The sequence below is a fragment of the Amblyomma maculatum genome, chromosome 1, assembly GCF_055883805.1.
Source record: "Amblyomma maculatum isolate TAMU_Amacu chromosome 1, ASM5588380v1, whole genome shotgun sequence".
In the NCBI taxonomy this organism is placed as follows: Eukaryota; Metazoa; Arthropoda; class Arachnida; order Ixodida; family Ixodidae; genus Amblyomma; species Amblyomma maculatum.
Genome location: NC_139344.1, coordinates 258439374 through 258459455, shown reverse-complemented (window position 1 = coordinate 258459455; position 20082 = coordinate 258439374). Strand labels below are relative to the sequence as shown.

General features: G+C 41.4%; 1 protein-coding gene across 2 annotated transcripts in view; it reads right to left on the bottom strand.

Moving 5' to 3' along the window:
- Positions 1 to 20082, bottom strand: part of LOC146206314 (AT-rich interactive domain-containing protein 5B-like) — a 65215-nt gene that overhangs the window by 23179 nt on the left and 21954 nt on the right. For both annotated transcript variants that reach the window (XM_084590964.1, XM_084590965.1), the window contains exon 5: positions 16096 to 16193. In XM_084590964.1, coding sequence (XP_084447090.1) covers positions 16096 to 16193 — 98 coding nt within the window. The remainder of the gene's footprint in view (positions 1 to 16095; positions 16194 to 20082) is intronic.

The window sequence follows — 20082 nt, the reverse complement described above, 5'->3', positions numbered from 1 at the left end:
ACTAGTGCATCAATATTATGCAATATGTTTTTAATGATTTTCAAAGATAAAGCAGAGGACAACAGGTGGTGGACAAGTTTAAGAAATATAAAAAATGTTTTTTTTTTTTTAGTTACCTTCAAAAGTTTTCATTGTTCGCTGTTTTCTTGAAATTAGCGCAATCGTACCTCTGTATTGAAACGTTATACAATTATTAGCTTTAGCAGTGTGGAATTATTGCTGCTCTGCCACTAACTTTTTTGAGATAAAGAACTGCAAAGTAGGTAAAATTTCTTCTCCTGGCCTCATTTTGAGAAATTTGATAAAAACATCTACACCACCCAGAAAAGCCAAAATTAACAGAATACAAATAAAAACATACATATATTTAGTCAGACAATTTTCAGCTACCTAACTTTATTATATTTTGTGTAATTCATAACCAAAGTTGGCCAAAACAGCAGAGAAGATAAGTGCGGCACTCCACCTCTTTGTCATTATTAATTATTATTAAGAAAAATTTTTCAGCAAAACCAATTCCAGATCTCTTCTTTCCAGTCATCAGGCAACAATATATAAAATTTTGATATTTAATTTAGAAGGTCGGCCGACCATCCTTTGTTCGATCTTACGTGGAAACACCCTATAGTGATAGCAATAGGATTTCTCAGCTAGATGGCACCCGAGTAGTTTTTATGCGATTTTCAATGGCAAATTAAAATTGTAATGTCTCTTTTCTTTGATATTGCAGTGCTCGAACTGTACCATATGAGGCAAGACCTTTTCATTTCCATCATAATCTCACGACATATTTTGGCCAGTGTTCTGTCACTTTAAATACTGCATTTATAAAGTTTTTCCAAGATCTCTTAGAAGTGCCCTTTTTTTCATGGTCCCAAAAGAGCTAAAAATAACCTTTTGTGATGCTGGGACTTCCTATATTAATCAGTACAGTGGTAGAACTGGCAACTGGCTTCTTGTAGCAGGTTTTGTAGCAGAAGAAATCGCAGTTTGTAGCAGAAATATCAAATTTTGTAGCAGGAAAAATGGCTTTTTGTAGCAAATATTTGAGTTTCTATAGCAGAAAAAAAAAAAAAGAAAGAAATGTTTTGTAGCATAATTTCAAATCTCGAGACGCTTAAATAAAGAATGCTTGTTTTATTTCTGGAACTTAATTGCTCAGATGTTTATAACGACCAGACCACAGCCATGCAAATACAATCTTAAAGCTCAAATGCAGTCTAAAGTGCTGTTCTTTCCTTGAAAAGCCCTATATTAGGCAAAGGAGGTCTTGCTAAAAACAAAGCCGTTTTTATTCAGACGGAAGGCATAATGAGATATGCAACAACCCTATAAACACTGTAGCATTGGAAAGAAGATAGCTAGCTGTCTTAATTTAAAGACTCCCTGTAGAAATTAAAAACTGCCGCTTCTTAAAACTGCAACTTTAAGGCACTATTTCTTCCCTTGCCTTGATGACTCCAGCTTGGAAAGTGCTGCTGTGAGCCTTTCCAGTCCATTCTTCAGAAGGGCATGTTCACTCTCAACGTCTGCAAAATGTTTAAACTTGACGCCTTTTGCGAAAAGCAGCTCAACATTGGTCCTCATATTCCTGACCAGCCTGTACCTTTTCTAGATTCTGGCCTCTTTTTTTGGGTGCCCTTGTCCCGTACATCAGGGTAACATCGATGCGCCTTTTTCCTTCAATACCCGTGCTGACTGAAGGGAAAGGGGGAAGAATATTTTTGCAGGTCCTGGGTGAAGACTTTTTTTTTTTCTTTCCTCGAGAAAGGCGCGCTGCTGGCGCTGCTCAGTCAAAAAGCGCGATGCGCAGGGATGTAGAGTGAGCGCCGATTCCATGCGTTTGCAATCTTTGCTTTCGTTCTATTTCTTCCGGTGGTTTGGCGCGGTGGCTGGTTAATCAAAGCAATGCAGGGACTCAGAGTCGTGAGTCTGCTTCTTTGCAGTGCACTGCACTGATTGTGGGTATGCTTTCCTCATTGTAATGAAAACGCCCAAGGGTACCTACTGACCGTATGAGGGACTGCAAATATATTGAGTACCTGTGCATGAGTTATTTGCACACGCGCGCGGCAGAAAAGAAATAACTGTCAAGACTGAGATAATCTTCTAAAGGGTGCGTAAACGTTGGCGTTTGGAATTAAACTGAGAAATTATTCAAGATGTTCCACATAAAGGGCTGAACTTAAGGCACAAAAGCAGCCAACAGAGTCCAGTGCGCACGCACAAAAGCAGCAAAATCCTTAGCGCTCCCTCCACCACTGCTACTCTGGCCATCGCAGCCCATCACTGGTATGAAAAAAGCCCATATCTCACTGGTATGAAAAAAAAGGAAGCAAGCATGCATACTGCTCCAGCTATGCTTTGCCAAGGGCAGTTCCAAACCATCACTCGTTTGGAACTGCACCGTCTGCATTGGCCAGCCTGCTCGCACATCCTTTGCACACGCACACGCACGCATGCACACAAATTAAGCGAGCGCCCAGGCCAGCTGGAAGCCATCACGCGTTTGAACGTACTTCGATCCTTCGGCGGCCAGCCTGTCAGCCTGCCAGCCACTCCTTTCCTTTCACCCTACCCGCGCATTGGACTTAGATATCTTGCAGCCCCCTCTCACTTCCTCCCAGTAGATCAAAAAAAGAAAAACTGGCAAGAAACGCAGAAGTGATCTAGAAAAATGCCAATTTTGTGTCACATGATTGTCCGCTCCCAGGACCTGCAAAAATATTCTTCCTCCATTGCACAGCATTGTCAGCTGATGTCAGTTTTGGTTTCGCGACAGTTCGGTTTCGCTGTCAGCAGAGTTATTCAGCGACTTTTAGCACAGGCGTGGCACAGAAGTAGGCAAAAAAATCGATTTTGTAGCAGCATGTAGCAGGATTTCTGATTTGGTGCAGTTTGGCGCAGCAGTTCTGCCACTGTCAGTATGAAGCATTAAATGGTGTTTTGGAAACATTTCTCAACACACAAGGAGTAGTTTGAGAACTTTTTTCTCAACCGCCTTTGTAAGCAGCAAGCAGACAAGGCACATCTCTACAATTCCTTAGACGGTAAGGAACAATAGAGAGACAGACCTGGAGAATATGCCAGGAAAAAAGAAAATGTTTTTATTCTCCTCATTTCTGCAGAGTCATTGCTGTAAACGTAGAAACAGAAGTGCAATTTTCTCACAATTATATTTTTGAACTTTTTTCAACTTTAATGTACATGGTCACCCTCTCTTCAACAAACCATTAGTTGACGTGTCTGAATCCTACGGGTTCCTTGTTCACCATGAAGAATCAGCCGAGAAAGAAGCAGCTTAAGTAGCTTTGACAAGTCGATGTAAAGTTTTTGCATTAGTCGGGCGAAAATTTTTTTTTGTTCTGCTGAAAGTGTTCAACGTCTATTGCATTATCAAGAATGCCAAGTGCAGCAACCGGACTTTTCTTGGTAGCAACGATTTCTATGTCATCCCAAGCGATTTCATGCCCTTTTAGACACCTTGGAAAATTCCCCGTCTCCCCGATGTAGACTGAGACACAATCACCACAAGATTTCTCGGGTATGATACCCGGGAACTTTGTACGGGGCAATGCATCTTTCATATTCGTTGTCCGATTATTTTAAAGCACATGCCCTATTTTGTCAAGAGCGCTTCAAGGCACAAGCCACATCAAAAAGGCCCAACATGATGTTTCAGAAATACCGAGGTTTCACTGTCTTGCTCTTGAGATGCTCTTGAAACTTTAGTAGTAGGGAGAGAGAGCCATCAACTGGGCTCATGAAATTAAACCTGTCTACTTGGAAAATATATTTGGAAGGCCCTTCCAGTGACAAGAAGAAGACAGGGAACAACTTCAATGTTTTGAAGAAAAAAAATTGTGAGCCAGCTATTTCAGATAGAACAGGACTGCGGCTAGACTCACGACATCTACACTCTCTTAGTCACCACTTTTGATGCAAGCAGGCCAAAATGGTAGTGCTTTTGCTACCATACATGTGGCCGAAACCCCAACCTGAAGGGCTCTTTCTACTCTCATGTTGCTTTCTCTTCATGCGTCTCTGCCTTGAAAGTAAACTTCTCGGTTACTTCATAGCAGTGCCACCTGTTAGGTGCGATGGAAATTGGTGATCTGTCCCCTTCTCTACTGCGACGTTTTTTGGTCGTGCGCACCTGGAGCTATGCCTCGTAAAAGCTTTCTACCTCCATGCTTTCAGGCAACCTTAACAGTAGTGAGCCTTCACAGTGAACAACTTAAAATCAGGTGATAACGTGCTAACAGGCCCTTAACATTGTGTATCACCAAATGTAACATGACAAAATCCTGTTTCAGGCATGTGGCATGCTGTTACTAATTTGATATGTAGATGTGACAGCAACTCCAAAGTCCACCTACATCTACATCTAGCCTTACTGACAACTGACCACAATTAAAGACCAAAGCAGACTGATATATCGCTGCATTTGAAAACAGATATCTGAGATAAGACTGCACCAGCTAACAGAGAGAAGCACTCATTAAAAAAGTCACTGAGCTGATGAGCTGCTTTCAAGTATGCAGAAAACCGCCCAACAGTGTATGCAGCACCCTTGAGACAATGTTGAAGGGCTAATGACAACTCGCATGTTCTTTAGGCACTTAACAGCACATGCTGCATACAAACTCAAAAGGCAAAGCATGCTTGTGTTTTATTTTATAGAAGTTCTCGTTTCAACTGTGCTGTCAATGAAGAGAAATCGTAGAAAAGTATAATAGAACATCTGCTTGCCTTGTGCACACAATGCGTCATGATGCGTCCTATATGCAAGGTCAACAATTGTTCCATGTGGCATATAAAGCAAGGTTCCAAGTTGAAAGCATCCCAATGCTGTGCCTTGAAAACTCTTAGCTGTTAAATGGTATGAGCAGCCTAAAAATTGTTCTCAGCTCATCTACCCTGCAACCAAATAGCATAAAGCATAAAGTGCCTTTTTAGAATCCACTCAGTAGGGTACTCAACTATGTCACATGTGCTGAAACATGTAGTACTAAATACTTACTAATGCACATTGGCCAGAGTTTAAACTGAAGTGCTGAAAAACAACTTCTCATGGGCATACTGGCCACAATGATCATGTTTTGCTAGGCCAATCACTTCATCATCAAAGGTGTCACTATCTTATCACAGACGGAGTGACCATAATGACTCGGATCGTAGCCCTGCTACTCTCTGTGTTGCAGTGGCTTAGTAATTTGAGCATCTTCTTCACATGCACAAGGTGCCGAGTTCAATCCACAGTGCCAACAGGCACCTGCAAGTTTTCCAATCGGTACAATCTTTTCTCTGGACTGGTGCCCAGCTTTTCTAGAGCGAAATGAGTAGGAAAAGGGTATTTAACAAACTTACCACTGTTCTGACAGGCCAGGGATTCTTTTGCGCTAAACAACTGTAATCTTGCTTGTGAAGTATAGAGCCCACTCACATGTTTATGGACGATGCCTTTGCATGTAACAAGTTACCGTTACGTGCAGCCCAAATTATTTAATAGACTTTCCTTAAGATGCAGTAAATTTCAACCAAGGAGTAAAATAGAATTTGAATTCACTACAGTACAGCCGTCAGTATACAAAGGACAGCTGAAACAGCTAAACCACCATTCCAAACTTTGCAACAAGAAAAGAACAAAATAAATTCTACTTTCTGCAACAGCAAGTCAGTTACTAAAATAGTGAGTACTGAGTCAGGTGAGTACTTCAACGCTCTCACATTCCATTAAAATGATTTTTAACTATTCTAACCCCTTAAAGGAACACTAAAGTAAACAGAAGTCTGCCTGTATCAACAGGATAACATATTCTAATTGTGAAAAGGTTACTCTCACCAAAAACTAATGTTTTATGAGCTCTTTATACAAGTCCTTTAACAGAAGTTTATAACCTCGTTTTGCAACCAAAAAATGAAACACAGGTGTCAGCTCACTGGCTCATTTGACAAGTAAAATGCGTGCGTTGACACTGATATGTATGCGCAGATCCTAGAGGCTTTGCTGCACTGCCACTCAATGTTCAAAGCAGTGGTAGCCCATCCCTTTTGTTAACTGCTTGATAACTTTGAACTAAATAAAGGGAAGGTTCTTAAACAAAGTTTTCTCAGTAATAAATGCATCTTTTGATTATCATAACTTTTATGGCACAAAGACAGCTCTGGCCAATGGCTGCCATGATGCAAGGTATTTTCGTCTACACAAGCTGGGTCTAAGACCAATTTCCCATGCCTTTAACCTTGAATAAGCAGAGCCAGAGGAAAACTTGTGCCAACTGCATTATTGGTGGGTACCAAACGGTATTAGGGATTGAACCCTGCTGCATGCGCCTCGAGGTGGACACTTTGCCACCACAGGGGCTCAATGCGTCTTTTGCTGCCAGACATACATCGACATGGTCATAATCAATTTTTATCAAGAACAATAGCTGAACGAAGCTGCCGCACTCCAAAGCGTCATACCATGCAGCCTTTCCATTAGGCTATAGACCAGAATCCGGCATGTTCAAACCGAGACCGAATCATGCATACTCTCAAACAAATACTTTTGGTGCCACCTCTCTCTAGACTGCCAAAACACTGCAAAGTGCCTTTGCAGTAAGCAAAACAATCAGACTTTGTAGCCTCTTGTGAGTCCGTGCTATACTTGTCTGTGTCATGCTCCTGCAAGTACAAAAGGTTAGGTGGGCCTCACTGCACTGTTTACAGATGCACTGAAAACCAGAGTAACAGAAGCACCTGGAATTTTGTCACTGTGCGTGACACGCTTGACATGTGTCAAGAGCTCAGCCATTGCAAAGGGTTAACCTGCATTGTTTACTATCATGCAAACTGCGACCCGCATCAAAACAGGTTGGATGTCTGTGGTGCACTGAAAAAAATTCTAGGGAAGTTAGAACAAACAAGTAAGTAATGAAAGAGACTGAAAAGGGTGGAGGGGGGGGAAGCCTCAGTTCGCAGGTCGAGCCAACGTTTAGACAAGTGGACTTTTCTTCGTCTGGGCAGAGCGATCATCACTGGCAGGGATTTAAATACGCTTTTGCTTCTGAAGAAGAAAAGCTGGGGAGGGGGAGGGAGGAGGGTGGGTGGGTGAGAAGAAAGTAGGTCAAGGAGTGAAAAAAAATGTTTCTTCGGTATATATTTCTCAGCCTGGAATTGGTGATCTTGTGGCCTGAAAAAGAAATAAAATGCGACAGCAGCAAGAAAAGCTGCAATGCAGCGTAGATGATTAGTCAGCACCTAAAGCAGGTTTGCTGCAGTCACACCTTGCTTGAAAAGGGACAGGCACTCCAAAAGGTCCTGATAAAGAATACATCTGCAGGGGAACAATTCTCAAAAGCTTTCTGCGAAGGAGGGAGAAGGACAAAGAAATAGAATAACAACAGAACAGTGAGCCATACCTGCCGCGCAAAAAAAGAAGAAAAAAAAAGTGTAAGGGCCAACTAAAGTAGGAAGTGATAAGAAGGAAACATGTTTGCAGAAACAAGTGCCCCTTATGCTATTCAAGAGGGGAGGTACAATGTACACATACTGTGGATAAACTGTACAATTAACGCTATATGGGATTGTTTTCCCGGTTGGTTACGGCACAGAGGGAATATATGTAACGGATTCTAACTTTCCTTTAGAGATGTTTATTCCTGCTGGTTCCAGTATTCTAAATTTATGGGTTAGATATGCTTCTCTATATTTTCTGTCTCTTTCAGATTTAAAGCCTGACTGGAGAATATATAGTTTAATTACTTCGAACTGTATAGTCTTTTCTGACTGAAATGCTGGGAAACTGCTTTCGGGAGGTTTTTGCCTGTGTCTCCCGATGAACATTAAGCCTTATGTTCATTGATTGTCTTGTCTCTCCGCTGTACTGTTCATAACAGAAGGAGCATTTTACAAGGTAGACAACGTTTGAAGATGTGCAATTAAAGCTTGATTTTGTGTGAAAAATGAAATCGTTTACAGTGCATTTAACCGTGGTATCTTTTTGTATATGATTGCACGTCTTAAATCTGAGTCGAGAGCAAGGATTTGGTTGCGTTGGGTGCTTGTTGTCGAGTTTAGAATGTACTAAAATATCTCTGAGGTTTGTTTTACATTTGCCTTGGTGCCTCCGGGAATATTTTCTTCAGGCGTTCATAACGCTTTAGCATGGAGTGATATTTCTGCAGAACATTGTTTATGTTTGGAAGGGCATTGGAGTATTTAGTTACAAAAGAAGGCTGGCGTTCAGTGTTGGCCTTTGGTCATTTCGTGAGCCCATCGTTGCGGTTTTAGGTGCTTGGTTTTTTTGAGGGCCATATTAAGGGATTTATCGGGATAGTTCCTTTGAATTAGTGTTGCTTTCAATGAATGTAGTACATTTATATAGTCATTATCATTGCTACATATTCTTCTGAGATGTGTCGCCTGTCCTACAAATATTCCTTGCTTACAATGTCCCGGATGATCACTGGTAAAATTTAGGTATTGTTGTTTATCTGTTGGCTTCTAAGCCGAGGCCTAACCTTCTGCCCAACAAACAATAGCTTTAATGAATATGAACTTCACCACGATATAACTGAATTTGTCAGGGGAGTGCATATTAAGGAATCCTTTGCCAAAAACCCAAATAATGTACCTGAAGCCTCTAACCTACTCAGAGCCCTCAGCACATGGTTTCCTGATGCAGAGCGCAGCCTCGAACTGGACCTATATATTAAATCCGTCTAAAAAAAAATTACTCTAAAAACAAAGCTAACTTGGAAGCCCAATAAACTTTCTATAACTGGCCCTCAAGAAACCAAGCACTTAAAACCGTAACGATGTACTCACAAAACGACTAAAGGCCCACACTGAACGCCAGCCTTCTTTTGTAACTAAATACTTCAATGCCCTTCCAAACATAAACAATGTTCTGCAGAAATATCACTACGTGCTAAAGTGTTATGAATGCCTGAAGAAAATATTCCCGGAGGCACCAAGGCAAATGTAACACAAACCTCAGAGATATTTTAGTACATTCTAAACTTGACAACAAGCATCCAACACAACCAAATCCTTGCTCTTGACTCAGATGTAAGACGTGCAATCATATACAAAAAGATACCACGGTTAAATGTACTGCAAACACAAAATCAAGCTTTAATTGCACATCTTCAAACGTTGTCTACCTTGTAAAATGCTCCTTCTGTTATGAACAGTACAGTGGAGGGACAAGACAATCAATGAACATAAGGCTTAATGGTCATTAGGCAGACACAGGCAAAAACCTCCCGAAAGCAGTTTCCCAGCATTTCAAACAGAAAGACTATAAAGTTCGAAGTAATTGAATTATATATTCTCCAGTCAGGCTTTAAATCTGAAAGGGACAGAAAATATAGAGAGGCATATCTAACCCATAAATTTAGAATACTGGAACCAGCAGGAATAAACATCTCTAAAGGAAAGTTAGAATCCGTTACATATATTCCCTCTGTGCCGTAACCAACCGGGAAAACAATCCCATATAGCGTTAATTGTACAGTTTATCCACAGTATGTGTACATTGTACCTCCCCTCTTGAATAGCATAAGGGGCACTTGTTTCTGCAAACATGTTTCCTTCTTATCACTTCCTACTTTAGTTGGCCCTTACACTTTTTTTTTCTTCTTTTTTTGCGCGGCAGGTATGGCTCACTGTTCTGTTGTTATTCTATTTCTTTGTCCTTCTCCCTCCTTCGCAGAAAGCTTTTGAGAATTGTTCCCCTGCAGATGTATTCTTTATCAGGACCTTTTGGAGTGCCTGTCCCTTTTCAAGCAAGGTGTGACTGCAGCAAACCTGCTTTAGGCGCTGACTAATCATCTACGCTGCATTGCAGCTTTTCCTGCTGCTGTCGTGTTTTATTTTTCAGGCCACAAGATCACCAATTCCAGGCTGAGAAATATATACCGAAGAAACATTTTTTTCACTCCTTGACCTACTTTCTTCTCACCCACCCACCCACCCTCTTCTCTCCCCCTCCCCAGCTTTTCTTCTTCGGAAGCAAAAGCGTATTTAAACCTCTGCCAGTGATGATCGCTCTGCCCAGACGAAGACAAGTCCACTTGTCGAAACGTTGGCTCGACCTGCGAACTGAGGCTCCCCACCCACCTCCCCTTGTTCAGTCTCTTTCATATAGTGTAGTCATCTTCTTCTTCTCGTTCTACCTGGATCCATAAGTAATTAATTTGTTTCAAACGGTCGGCTTAGCAATATGGTCGTAGCAATGTGTTTAGTGAGCATGTTATAGGAAGTGTAGGCATTCTCACAGCATTTTCTTGGTGAAACTCTGACCGAGCGAAACCGTGTACCACTTCTGCGCCTCATTTAGACGAGAAAGATAAGTGCACTCTGCAGCTATAGCATTATTTCGCTATGTTTACATGTTTACATGTTAGCGGTATTGTTTTTGTGTTAGCATTGAAATAGCAGTGGTGGATGTACAGTATGAGTGATCAAAACTAGCGAGTTTGCCAGAGTGGGCTGATGTGTAAGAGGTCCAGTTTAGTCATCGGATTCACCTAGATCATATTTGCAGCTCCAGTGACGAAATCTTATGAGGGAATAGCGCATCGCCAGAGTTCTCGAGATATTGAATAACTCACGTTTCATAACCTTGCAGCCACTGATGTTCATAATTCGTGACTCGCAACAGATTTCGCACTTTGCAGGTTTGAGATAATAGTAGTAAGCGGTTTTATTGAAATAAACAAAAACAAAATGAAAAAGATGCTTGCCCTAGCTCAACAAAACCAAATCAGCCTGCTATCTGTACAGGCACTCCTGCATCATCGTGCAAAGAACAGGCAATTCCGATAAACAGTTTCTAGCAATGCTGTCTGCATTACTGAAGCCTGCCTGCATTGATTTGTGTGCCTATATTGTTGCACTCATTCACTGCAGTTGTGCACTGCAAATTATTTTGTTAAGGCATCATGCAGCGCTTACCAAGTACCTACCAGTCGTTTCTCTCATATGCGCTCTGCATCCTGTCACTTTCCATGGCAGTTCATAAGTTGTGGTTTTCTCCATGTTCAACAGATGGCACTAAGCAGCTTTCAATATGTCATTGCCTAATTTTTTTTCTGTGCTCTGGTCTATAAGGTACAGTATAAGTGCAAATATTTGTATGCTCATAGTATGGCCATGGGCACAGGGGAGAGTTTTGAGGAGGCTGATAGCCGGCTAGAAACAAGCTGCAAGATATCTGAGCCTAATTTTCTGCTGTTCAAAGGCATTTGTCAATGCCAACTCACATGCCTTGACTCACTTGTGCCATTTTTACATACTGAGTTTCTTAAGGGGGGATGTGGTAATTGGATCACAAAAATCGAGTGAAACAAATTGATTTTAGAAAAGTTAGTTTTTCGGCAACTACAACACTAATACTCTCTTGTACTGAAAAATTTCATCCAAGAACAAATTCTAAGTGCACCAAATAAATATACAGACAATGCAATGTACATAAGCAATGTATACGATTTTATAACTTTAAGGCTTGTTTTCTCAAAAGTTTGTTTTGAGGATACTATCATCTTGCTCGTGGAAAGCATAGCACCGTAACGGATGCATAGATTTGAATGCTGTTTGTTTTGTTGTAATTGCTGATGTAAGCTGTGTATCAAGACAGCCTCAGAATTACCGTCCAGGCTCACAATTGCTTTTTTTTTTTTTTTTTAAACAGTAGCTAGGCCATGATGCATTCTGAACATTAGGAAAAGGTGCATAATCAGTTTTTTAAAAAAAGAGCAGGAAAATTCATAAAGAAATCAAGAATGTCTTGGTTTAGACCATACTTATTAAATATTAAGACTATTTACACACTGATGGCCAATGTTGTAGTCGTGCTAGCCTTTCCACAAGTAGGCAATGTGTGAACAACGTGTAAACTATGATAAAACAAAAACTACTGAAGATATCACAGCGAAGCTTTATACGTGACTGTTTGATGCTATTTCAAGTAGGTGTACTAATTTGCATCACTCTAAGTAAAACAATTAGCTGTGGTTTAGCTTGTGGTTAAACCTGGAGTTACGCGAGAGGTATCCGCATGGCTACGCTTAGGTTCGGCTTGAAAGTAAAGGCATGGCTTTTGCACATAGTAGGTTACTCTATGGTTTCAGCTTTATTTATGCCATAGGGGGCACTTTGGACCACTAAAGTGCGATGAGGTGAAAGCCTCTATCGCATGGTGGTCCGAAGCTCTCTACTACAGCACCTCTATCTCTCTGTTTTCACTCCCACCTTCACGATGCCGCGATGGCGTAAGCTACCAGCCAACATATAAAGCCCTGCTTTAAATGAGCCTTATGAACGTGCCTGCGTGGCATAGGGATAATGCGAATGCAAGGGTCTTGGCAGGCTGATTCTGATATCACCCTCCCACATATAAGGAGAGGCTCGAGTTGGCAGCTCCTACCAAGCGTAATGTCAGGAAGCCCTACGTCCAGTTAGTGCTCGGCCATGTCAGCTGCCAGCTACCGCCTCCCACGACTTCTTCTTCTTCTTTCTTTGCTCTTCGGACAAGCACGGTGAAATGATGAGACTGTGGCCAATGTAGCTCTCGCTACAAAAATAAGAGGGTTGCCTCTGATCCCCTCATCTCGTTTTAAGCCTGCCTTCAAGAATTTTACCTAGAAACACACCAGTCATGGGCAGTATCGAAGATACATGCATCTTCGATACTATTTTTAGATACATTTTGTGTATCGGTATTAGGTATCGTGTGCTGAAAATGAAAGTATTGGAGTATCGATATCGAAAATACGTTTTTAAAGAATCGTGTATTTTTGAAGATATTTGATACTAAAAAAAAAATTTCCAATATTGAAACCGCTGTGAGATTAGGTTGATGGCGCCCGCTTAGACAATAGTACAGGCCCTGAGACAGCTCGGCTTGTAGTACCGCCCGAGTTCCCTACAAATGCCCCGGCTCCTCAGCGTCAACCACATTTCCAGATTCCCTTTCTTTAAAACTGAAGGAGGAAATGGTGAGTAGGTGCTCACGAGGTGCTTTACCTTTGAGCACCGAGTGCACAGCACGAAGCTGCTAAGCCTTTAACAGACACACAGAGAGATATGAAAAAAGCGGAAATGCAAGGCGAACACGCAGTAAGGATCACACATACTGCTGTACCCTTAGCCGCTCTTCCCACCCTTTGCCATCCGCCCCTCACTCTGTCTCTGCAATGTTTGCTTCTCGTCAAGCATTGCCCTCAGTGTGCTGTTGGACACAGTAACTAATGCACAACCCTTCCCAAAACCTCTGGGCTCCGCGTGCCGGCTCTGCTTGGCGGCAAGAACACAAGCTTCTAAGGCTTCAGATCACCGTGATGCAGTCGGCTAACCATGTTCTTGCAGTTACGGCATATGACGGAAAACAAATACATTCTTTGTAACTGCACAAGGAACAGGCTTCCACTAGACTTTTTTCTGGAAAAAATATTTCGTCTTTAAATTTTATGAAATGCACGACATGAAAGCTATGAATGCAATTTTCCAGCACAGTTCAAATAACAAATTATGCATTGTCAACAATTTTTTTTTGCGAAAAACATCTGAGCAAACCTTGACTAAAACTTGTAAAGATATCTCTATCTTAAAAAAAAAACGTTTGATTGATTTGATTGACACCATATTAGCCACGTTCTGTTAAAAAAGATACTTCTATCTTTTATCTACAACCTGCTGCCATACTTCTCCAGCGACGCTCCAGCGAGCACTCTGTCCTATCGTCTTTTCTTTTTTTCCTGATTGTGTGCGCTGCTGATACAAATGGACGCAGGTTGCACCTTTGTATTTGTATGTACAGCCAAGTGCTCACCGATCGTTTCGCGTGAAGAGCATTAGTTCAAAGAAATATTTCGACTGCTTGTGGAAGCAATCGCTTAACTGTAACCATGGCTTCAATTCAATGTGAAGTTCAGACAAGGACAGCTGCCCAAACAATAACTCCATGCTAGCGTATTCGTTGAAGCCCTTTCAGAAACACTACACTATATGAATGCTCTAAAGATTCTAGAAAGCACGGTAAAATTTCTGAATGCCGCTAATCGTATTAACACCTTTATTATGTTAGGATTTCAGTGATGTATCAAAGTATCGACGATACAGTACTGAGTATCTGTATCGAAACTCGATTTCGATCCTGTATCTTGTATCGGCATCGAAAATATACAATTTTTCAGGGTATGGAGTATCGGTATCGAAGATACTTTTTCAAAGTATTTTGCCCAGCCCTGAAACACACCAAGTCCCAGCCACAAGACTAGAGTCAGCGGCGGTCTGTGGCTGTTTTCCCACCACACCAACCTGTAATATGTGCAACTGCTGTGATTGACTCAACCTGAGATGAGTGCCAGGTGCATCACAGCTAAAGAAGCATAAACAGATGCTGTTATTAGTGCAGAGATCAACACTTTGTTCCCAAACTGCCCTAAAACGGAATGATTAGCTGGCCCAAAATGAAAACATTCAGGGGTTGTACAGCAGATTTTATGAACTTCATAAAATTTACTTCCACCCAATTATTTCAATTTCATTTCAACTTTATTTTTCCTAAGCATTCCAATTAATTCATCAATTACAATCTAAATTTTCTTTATTAATATTGTTACACCAATTTCACTGCATCGTGTGGCGTTGCACACGAGGAAGAGAAGGATGAGGTGGAAGCGCGTGAACTGGGACTGGGAAAAGCCTGACACTTAGACTATTCCTTGCATTCATGCATTCCCGGCTATGTTGTAAATAATAAAGCCACCCCCGTAACAATATCATCAAGCTTTTCAATCTGAGGATTTTGACACCTTTGTACCTTCATTTTTCCTATATTTTTTCATTTCCTTAATTCATCAATTAACTACAATGATTTAATTTACTCATCATCACCTATCACACAACAATGAATGATCAATCACTAGGACCACAAATTACCAAAATGAAGTTGTTTTTTTACGCAACCTGTAATTATTTCTGACACACAGTAAGTGCATGCAGAATACATGTAAAATAAATGTCCAGGTGCTGTTAGGCAAGTAAATTCTAATTCAAGCGTGAGAGTGCACATACAAGGCAAGAGCAGACAGGACCTTTCAGCGGAGGCTTAACCCCCCTGCAGTGGTCTCTCCATACATGACTAGAACATGTAGTGAGGTCCACTCCTGGACTGTGTAGTAATACTATTCACGATCAGAACTATGCAGACACCCACAACTTCACCACGCTGAGTGCTACAGACTGCAAGATGCCCAGAGACCAAGTGCCTGTGGGGTTGTAATCACCCATCAGCAGAATGTGGAGCTAGCCAGGCTTTCCATTCTCATACTTTGTCAGCTCACTTCCAACCTCGTCCTGGGTAGCACTATATTTTTGAAATCGTACCAGCTCCACCACTTTAATAATGTATGGTCTGCAATGTCAGCCTTGATACCACAGCAGCTGTCATATAATGTTCTGGTCATCAGCCAGACCACAGCCATGCTTTCTGCGCACATAAGCAGGGTGAGAAACAAACCGATTAAAATGGTGATCCTCAAGCCTTCCTATAATCCTCTGATATCCTTCTTTTCAGAAATCACACATAAGTGAACCATGAGCCAATAATTCTTTTAACTCGTTTATGGCTGTAGATGCTTAATTTTTTACAGGTTATTTGCCGCCCTCTGCAATAATGGTACACAATGCCTAATCTGTATTGCTGCCTCCGGAGCCCGATTATAACAAGTGCCACTGCTCTCTCATGCTGCATCTCTTTGTTATGTTCGTAAATTTTCAGCAAAAGGTGACGCTAACATAATGCATGGCGCGAAGTGATCAAGTTTTACTTCAGTACTTGAGGTATTTGCTGATGGTGGTGTTAACAATTCAATCTAGTCGGACCCATGGCGACATGCCCTGCAGTCACCAAAGTTTCATAAAGTAATAAACTTCAATTTATGCACGCACTCAGAGAGCAGAGAGAGACAGAGGCAAACAGGCCAAACATTTCTTTGCGCCAAGCATTCACTTTACCTGGCTGCAAGCAAGGAACACAAATATTAAACAGCTCATATCATTAGCTGACACAAGAGAGCTGTTTTGTGACAACCAACATACCTTTCATAATGACGACGGGTACATGTTGCTGCACTTGTACTGCTTGGGTCGCCTCCCAATTGATCGTAGACTTGCTTCCATTGCTTGCGCCCTGTTATCTGTGTCAGAGCAGTATACAAAAGAAATGACCATCAAAATGGTTCCTGTGTACAATAACTAGGAGTGTGCCAATATTTAAATTTTCGAATATGACTCAAATACGAATATGAGAAAAAAAATGCCCTTGAATATAGAATCGAACGAATATGTCATCAGTGAAAAAAATGAGAAATTAAAAAATAGCAAACAGTGTTAGTGTTATTTCAGAATTCGCATAAAATTAAACTAGAATTGCACAGAAATGTATACTCTACTGGAAAATCCAGCATAAATTAAACTGGATTTCTGTACAGGAAGGACGTACATAAAGCTGGATGGAGCTGTCACATCACTACTGAATAATAAGCCTTCAAGGAACCAAAAAAAATTTCTATCAAATGGGCCTCAGAAAACTGCAGAAAAAAATTATCACAGTAACTTTATCTGATGAACATCTGCGCTATTAACCTTTCCTTTATGTGACTATGCACCAACTAGCCCAGTAATCAGTTTTAATTATCTGATGAACACCTGCATGATGGTTGTCTGCATTTGAGACGAAATCAAAGTGAAAACGAAGCTTTTTTTTTTCCAGTTTCATCAAGCGTTTCTCTTTGCCCACACTGCCGGGAAGGCCCCTCTTCACAAAACGACCCCGTCACGTTTCGAGGATGCTGCACTGCACAGTGCACGCGGTCAGACATTCCAGTGAAGCATCCCGAAAATGCAATGGGGCTTAGTAAAGAGGGACCTTCCGTTTCGTGAAGCGGGTCTTCCCAGCCTTATAAGTCAAATTCCAAGTCCAAGTCGTGGGGTCAAGCACTGCAGTGAAGCACACAGTGCAGGGAAAATTTGGTGAAATTGAACATTCTAGGTGTATTTGGCTATTACGAATGTCAGTTTTTTTAATACAAATATTTGCACACCTATAACAATAACCTATTTGAATGGTTGAAAAAAATGCTAAGAAAATGTGATCAGGGTCAAATTACAGCAGTGGTCTCTCCGCATCACTGACGTCTTACTCTCCTTCCAGCCCTGTCAAGTATACAGGTGCAGACGAAAGTAAATGGTGCAACTTTAATTGGCAGCTGTATGTGCAGACTACTATTAGATGCCAGTGCACTTTTTTCTGGACAAATAATGTTTCTTTAAGTTCAAAACAGAAGGCATGACTGAAATTAGGACGGAATAGTTGCTACATTTACGCCTATCTCCATCTGTATATAGGAGCTAAAGGACGGGTACCATTTTTAAAATTTTTCTTGCCCTACCTAGCAAATGCACAAGGTACAGATAGCAAGAGAGGATTGCATCAGAGGTAGGGAGCCAGAACAAAGTTCCTGACTGAGCTTAGGGAAAACATTTGAAGACGAAACACTAGACAAAAGCATTCAACTTGATATGCAAAGGCAATCTCAGCCCAGTAGTAAACATGAATAAATCATTGCTACCACAAAACAGGCCTATCAGTCGTGTCAGAACAAAAATCGTGCATACAGAATCAAGATTTTTACTGAATAAAGTTCCAAGAAAGTACAATTAAGGCTGTGTATGGAGAACAAATGCAATATGCTCATAGAACTGATGCTGTTGGCAACCTCCTCACACATATATATACATTTTTTTACTCCTTTCTTAGCAAAGGATGTTTATGTGGCACTGCTGTGACCCCAGTGTTATTGAACGAAAGATTCCAGTAAAAAGCCTACTTCATGCGCAGTTCAACTATACAGTTGAACTTTGCTACAACGAAACTGACGGGACGCAAGAATTTCGTTGAGGCAAAATCAGCCCAAAAGCACTATCAGATTAAACTACACAGCCCAAAAATATAATTTATTTACAAAGAAGTCGGTCAGCTGCTTTTGTTTGTCTCTTGCCATGAGTGCCACGGTGCGACTTTCATACTTGGTGAACAATGGCATTGCAACGTCCTTATTGTGGGCACCAATAAAATTACGGGCCTCGTCAAATGTGTCCATCACATTACAACATACGGATTGATTGCGGCCCTGGCTGAGAAGAAAACGTGAGCTTACACCTGCGCCTTGTCTCAAGAGACTCCAGCCCAATAGTCATCACTACCAAGCAATGTCAGCCTTCCAGTAGGAACACACACCAATTACAGCAAATGTTTTTAGCAGAACAAAGTAGTGTGGACCTAAGAAAATGCACAAATGGGTGGTGATGTGCCTATTTTATACACATTTTTAAACCTTGCTCCATTTAGCAAAATATTTAATATAACGAGCCCTGAAACTAGTTTATTGTGACAAGAAATTTGTTCTATTACTTTGTATGGCGAGCTGACGGGAAATTGAAAATATCTCGCTGAAGTGAAAATTTCAATGAAGTGGCGTCCGTTTTGCGGGATGCAACTGTGTATGCTCCATTCTTGTTTTACAGCATTCATTCCAGTACTCTCACTTAAAATTAACAGGTTTAAGACGGAGAAAACCTAAAATTGCAAGCTCGTGAAAACAATGGGTGTGACAGCATAGAAGCATGCAAGGGTAGATAGCTTCTGAATGGGCTATCACTGCATACTTACCCCTTGCCACATCAGTCCTGCTGATATGTGACCGAATTTGCACAGTTAGCTCCAACTTTAGCATATATATGTTTGGTTTGTGGTTTGTGGGGTTTATCGTCCCAAAGCGACTCAGGCTATAAAAGTCTCTGTAGTGCAGGACTTCTGATGAATTTGGACCACCTGGGGACCTTATACCCCGGTCACAAGGCACTTCTTTAAAGTCTTTACTTCAAAGGAGGTTTATTGCTCTAAGGAGACAAAACCAAAAGGAGCAGCGGCGCAGCTACGCGGCAAGTGCAAAGGAGATAAATACGATGATGATTATGATCGACGCAACCCCCATTAGCGCTATCTGCCGACCAGAAAAATCACTTTATATATATAGAACAGCTGAACTAAAGCGTGGCAATATGAAATAAATAGTACATTAGCCAGAAAATACTGCCCAATGAAAAATGAGTGCACAAACAAAAAGGCAATGAAGTAAAAGCACTGCATGGAAAGCAAAGCATGTGTGTGTTGATGCAGGTGCTGAAAACAATTGAAGTGGTATCTCAACAGTCCAGATTTTTAAAGTTCATTGTAATGTGAAATTAACGCTCAAATAGAATTAGGCTTAATATAATAATCAAAATTATATTTGCATCAACGTTTTTTTCTCCTGAGCTCGCTCGCTGGCGCTCATGTTTAGGCCTTTACGCAGCTTAAAGGCCGCCAACGACCACTTTTCCCATCACGGGCCTTTTTCGCAAAGGTCTCGAGACTTTGCTGTGTAGCTGCGCGCCAACCACCTTTGGAGCAAATAGCCTTAATTCCAAAGGCCTTACAAGTGCCCGTGTGCCAGGGGTATTAAACTTTCGCTGCTATGTATTTCAAGAGGGCCTGCTCCTCGCATGCCTTTTTTTTCCCCTCTGTTTCAAACATGCATTCTGTGCTAGGAGCACAACAGCAGGGCATATGGGAAATGATGGACAGTGCAGGGCGCATCTGTTACCATAAAACAGGCTCAAACCTATTTGCCGTCAAATGCAGAGCGATGTCTCCACATCTTTTTGGCAGGCTAGAGTTGGCCGCGAGCTTCCGCAATCGATATCGGCATCGATATCACCAGTCCCGGCCCCCCTGGCTTTGTTTTGCGACAGTCAAAGGCACATGAGTACTGGTAGCATGGTTGGTGTGGTCGCACGGCATAGTTGCAGCTCTTGCGTGCTCTCTGCTTTATTTTTTGTGAAAAACGATTCGTGAATTTCCGCTCACGACTCTCCTTTACTAGCTTTTGTCCGCATGGAATTCCATGTCTATGGGCATTGTATCCCGCAGTTTCAAGATGACCGGAATTTCTAACAGTTTATACAGGAGTGAAGACGACTTGT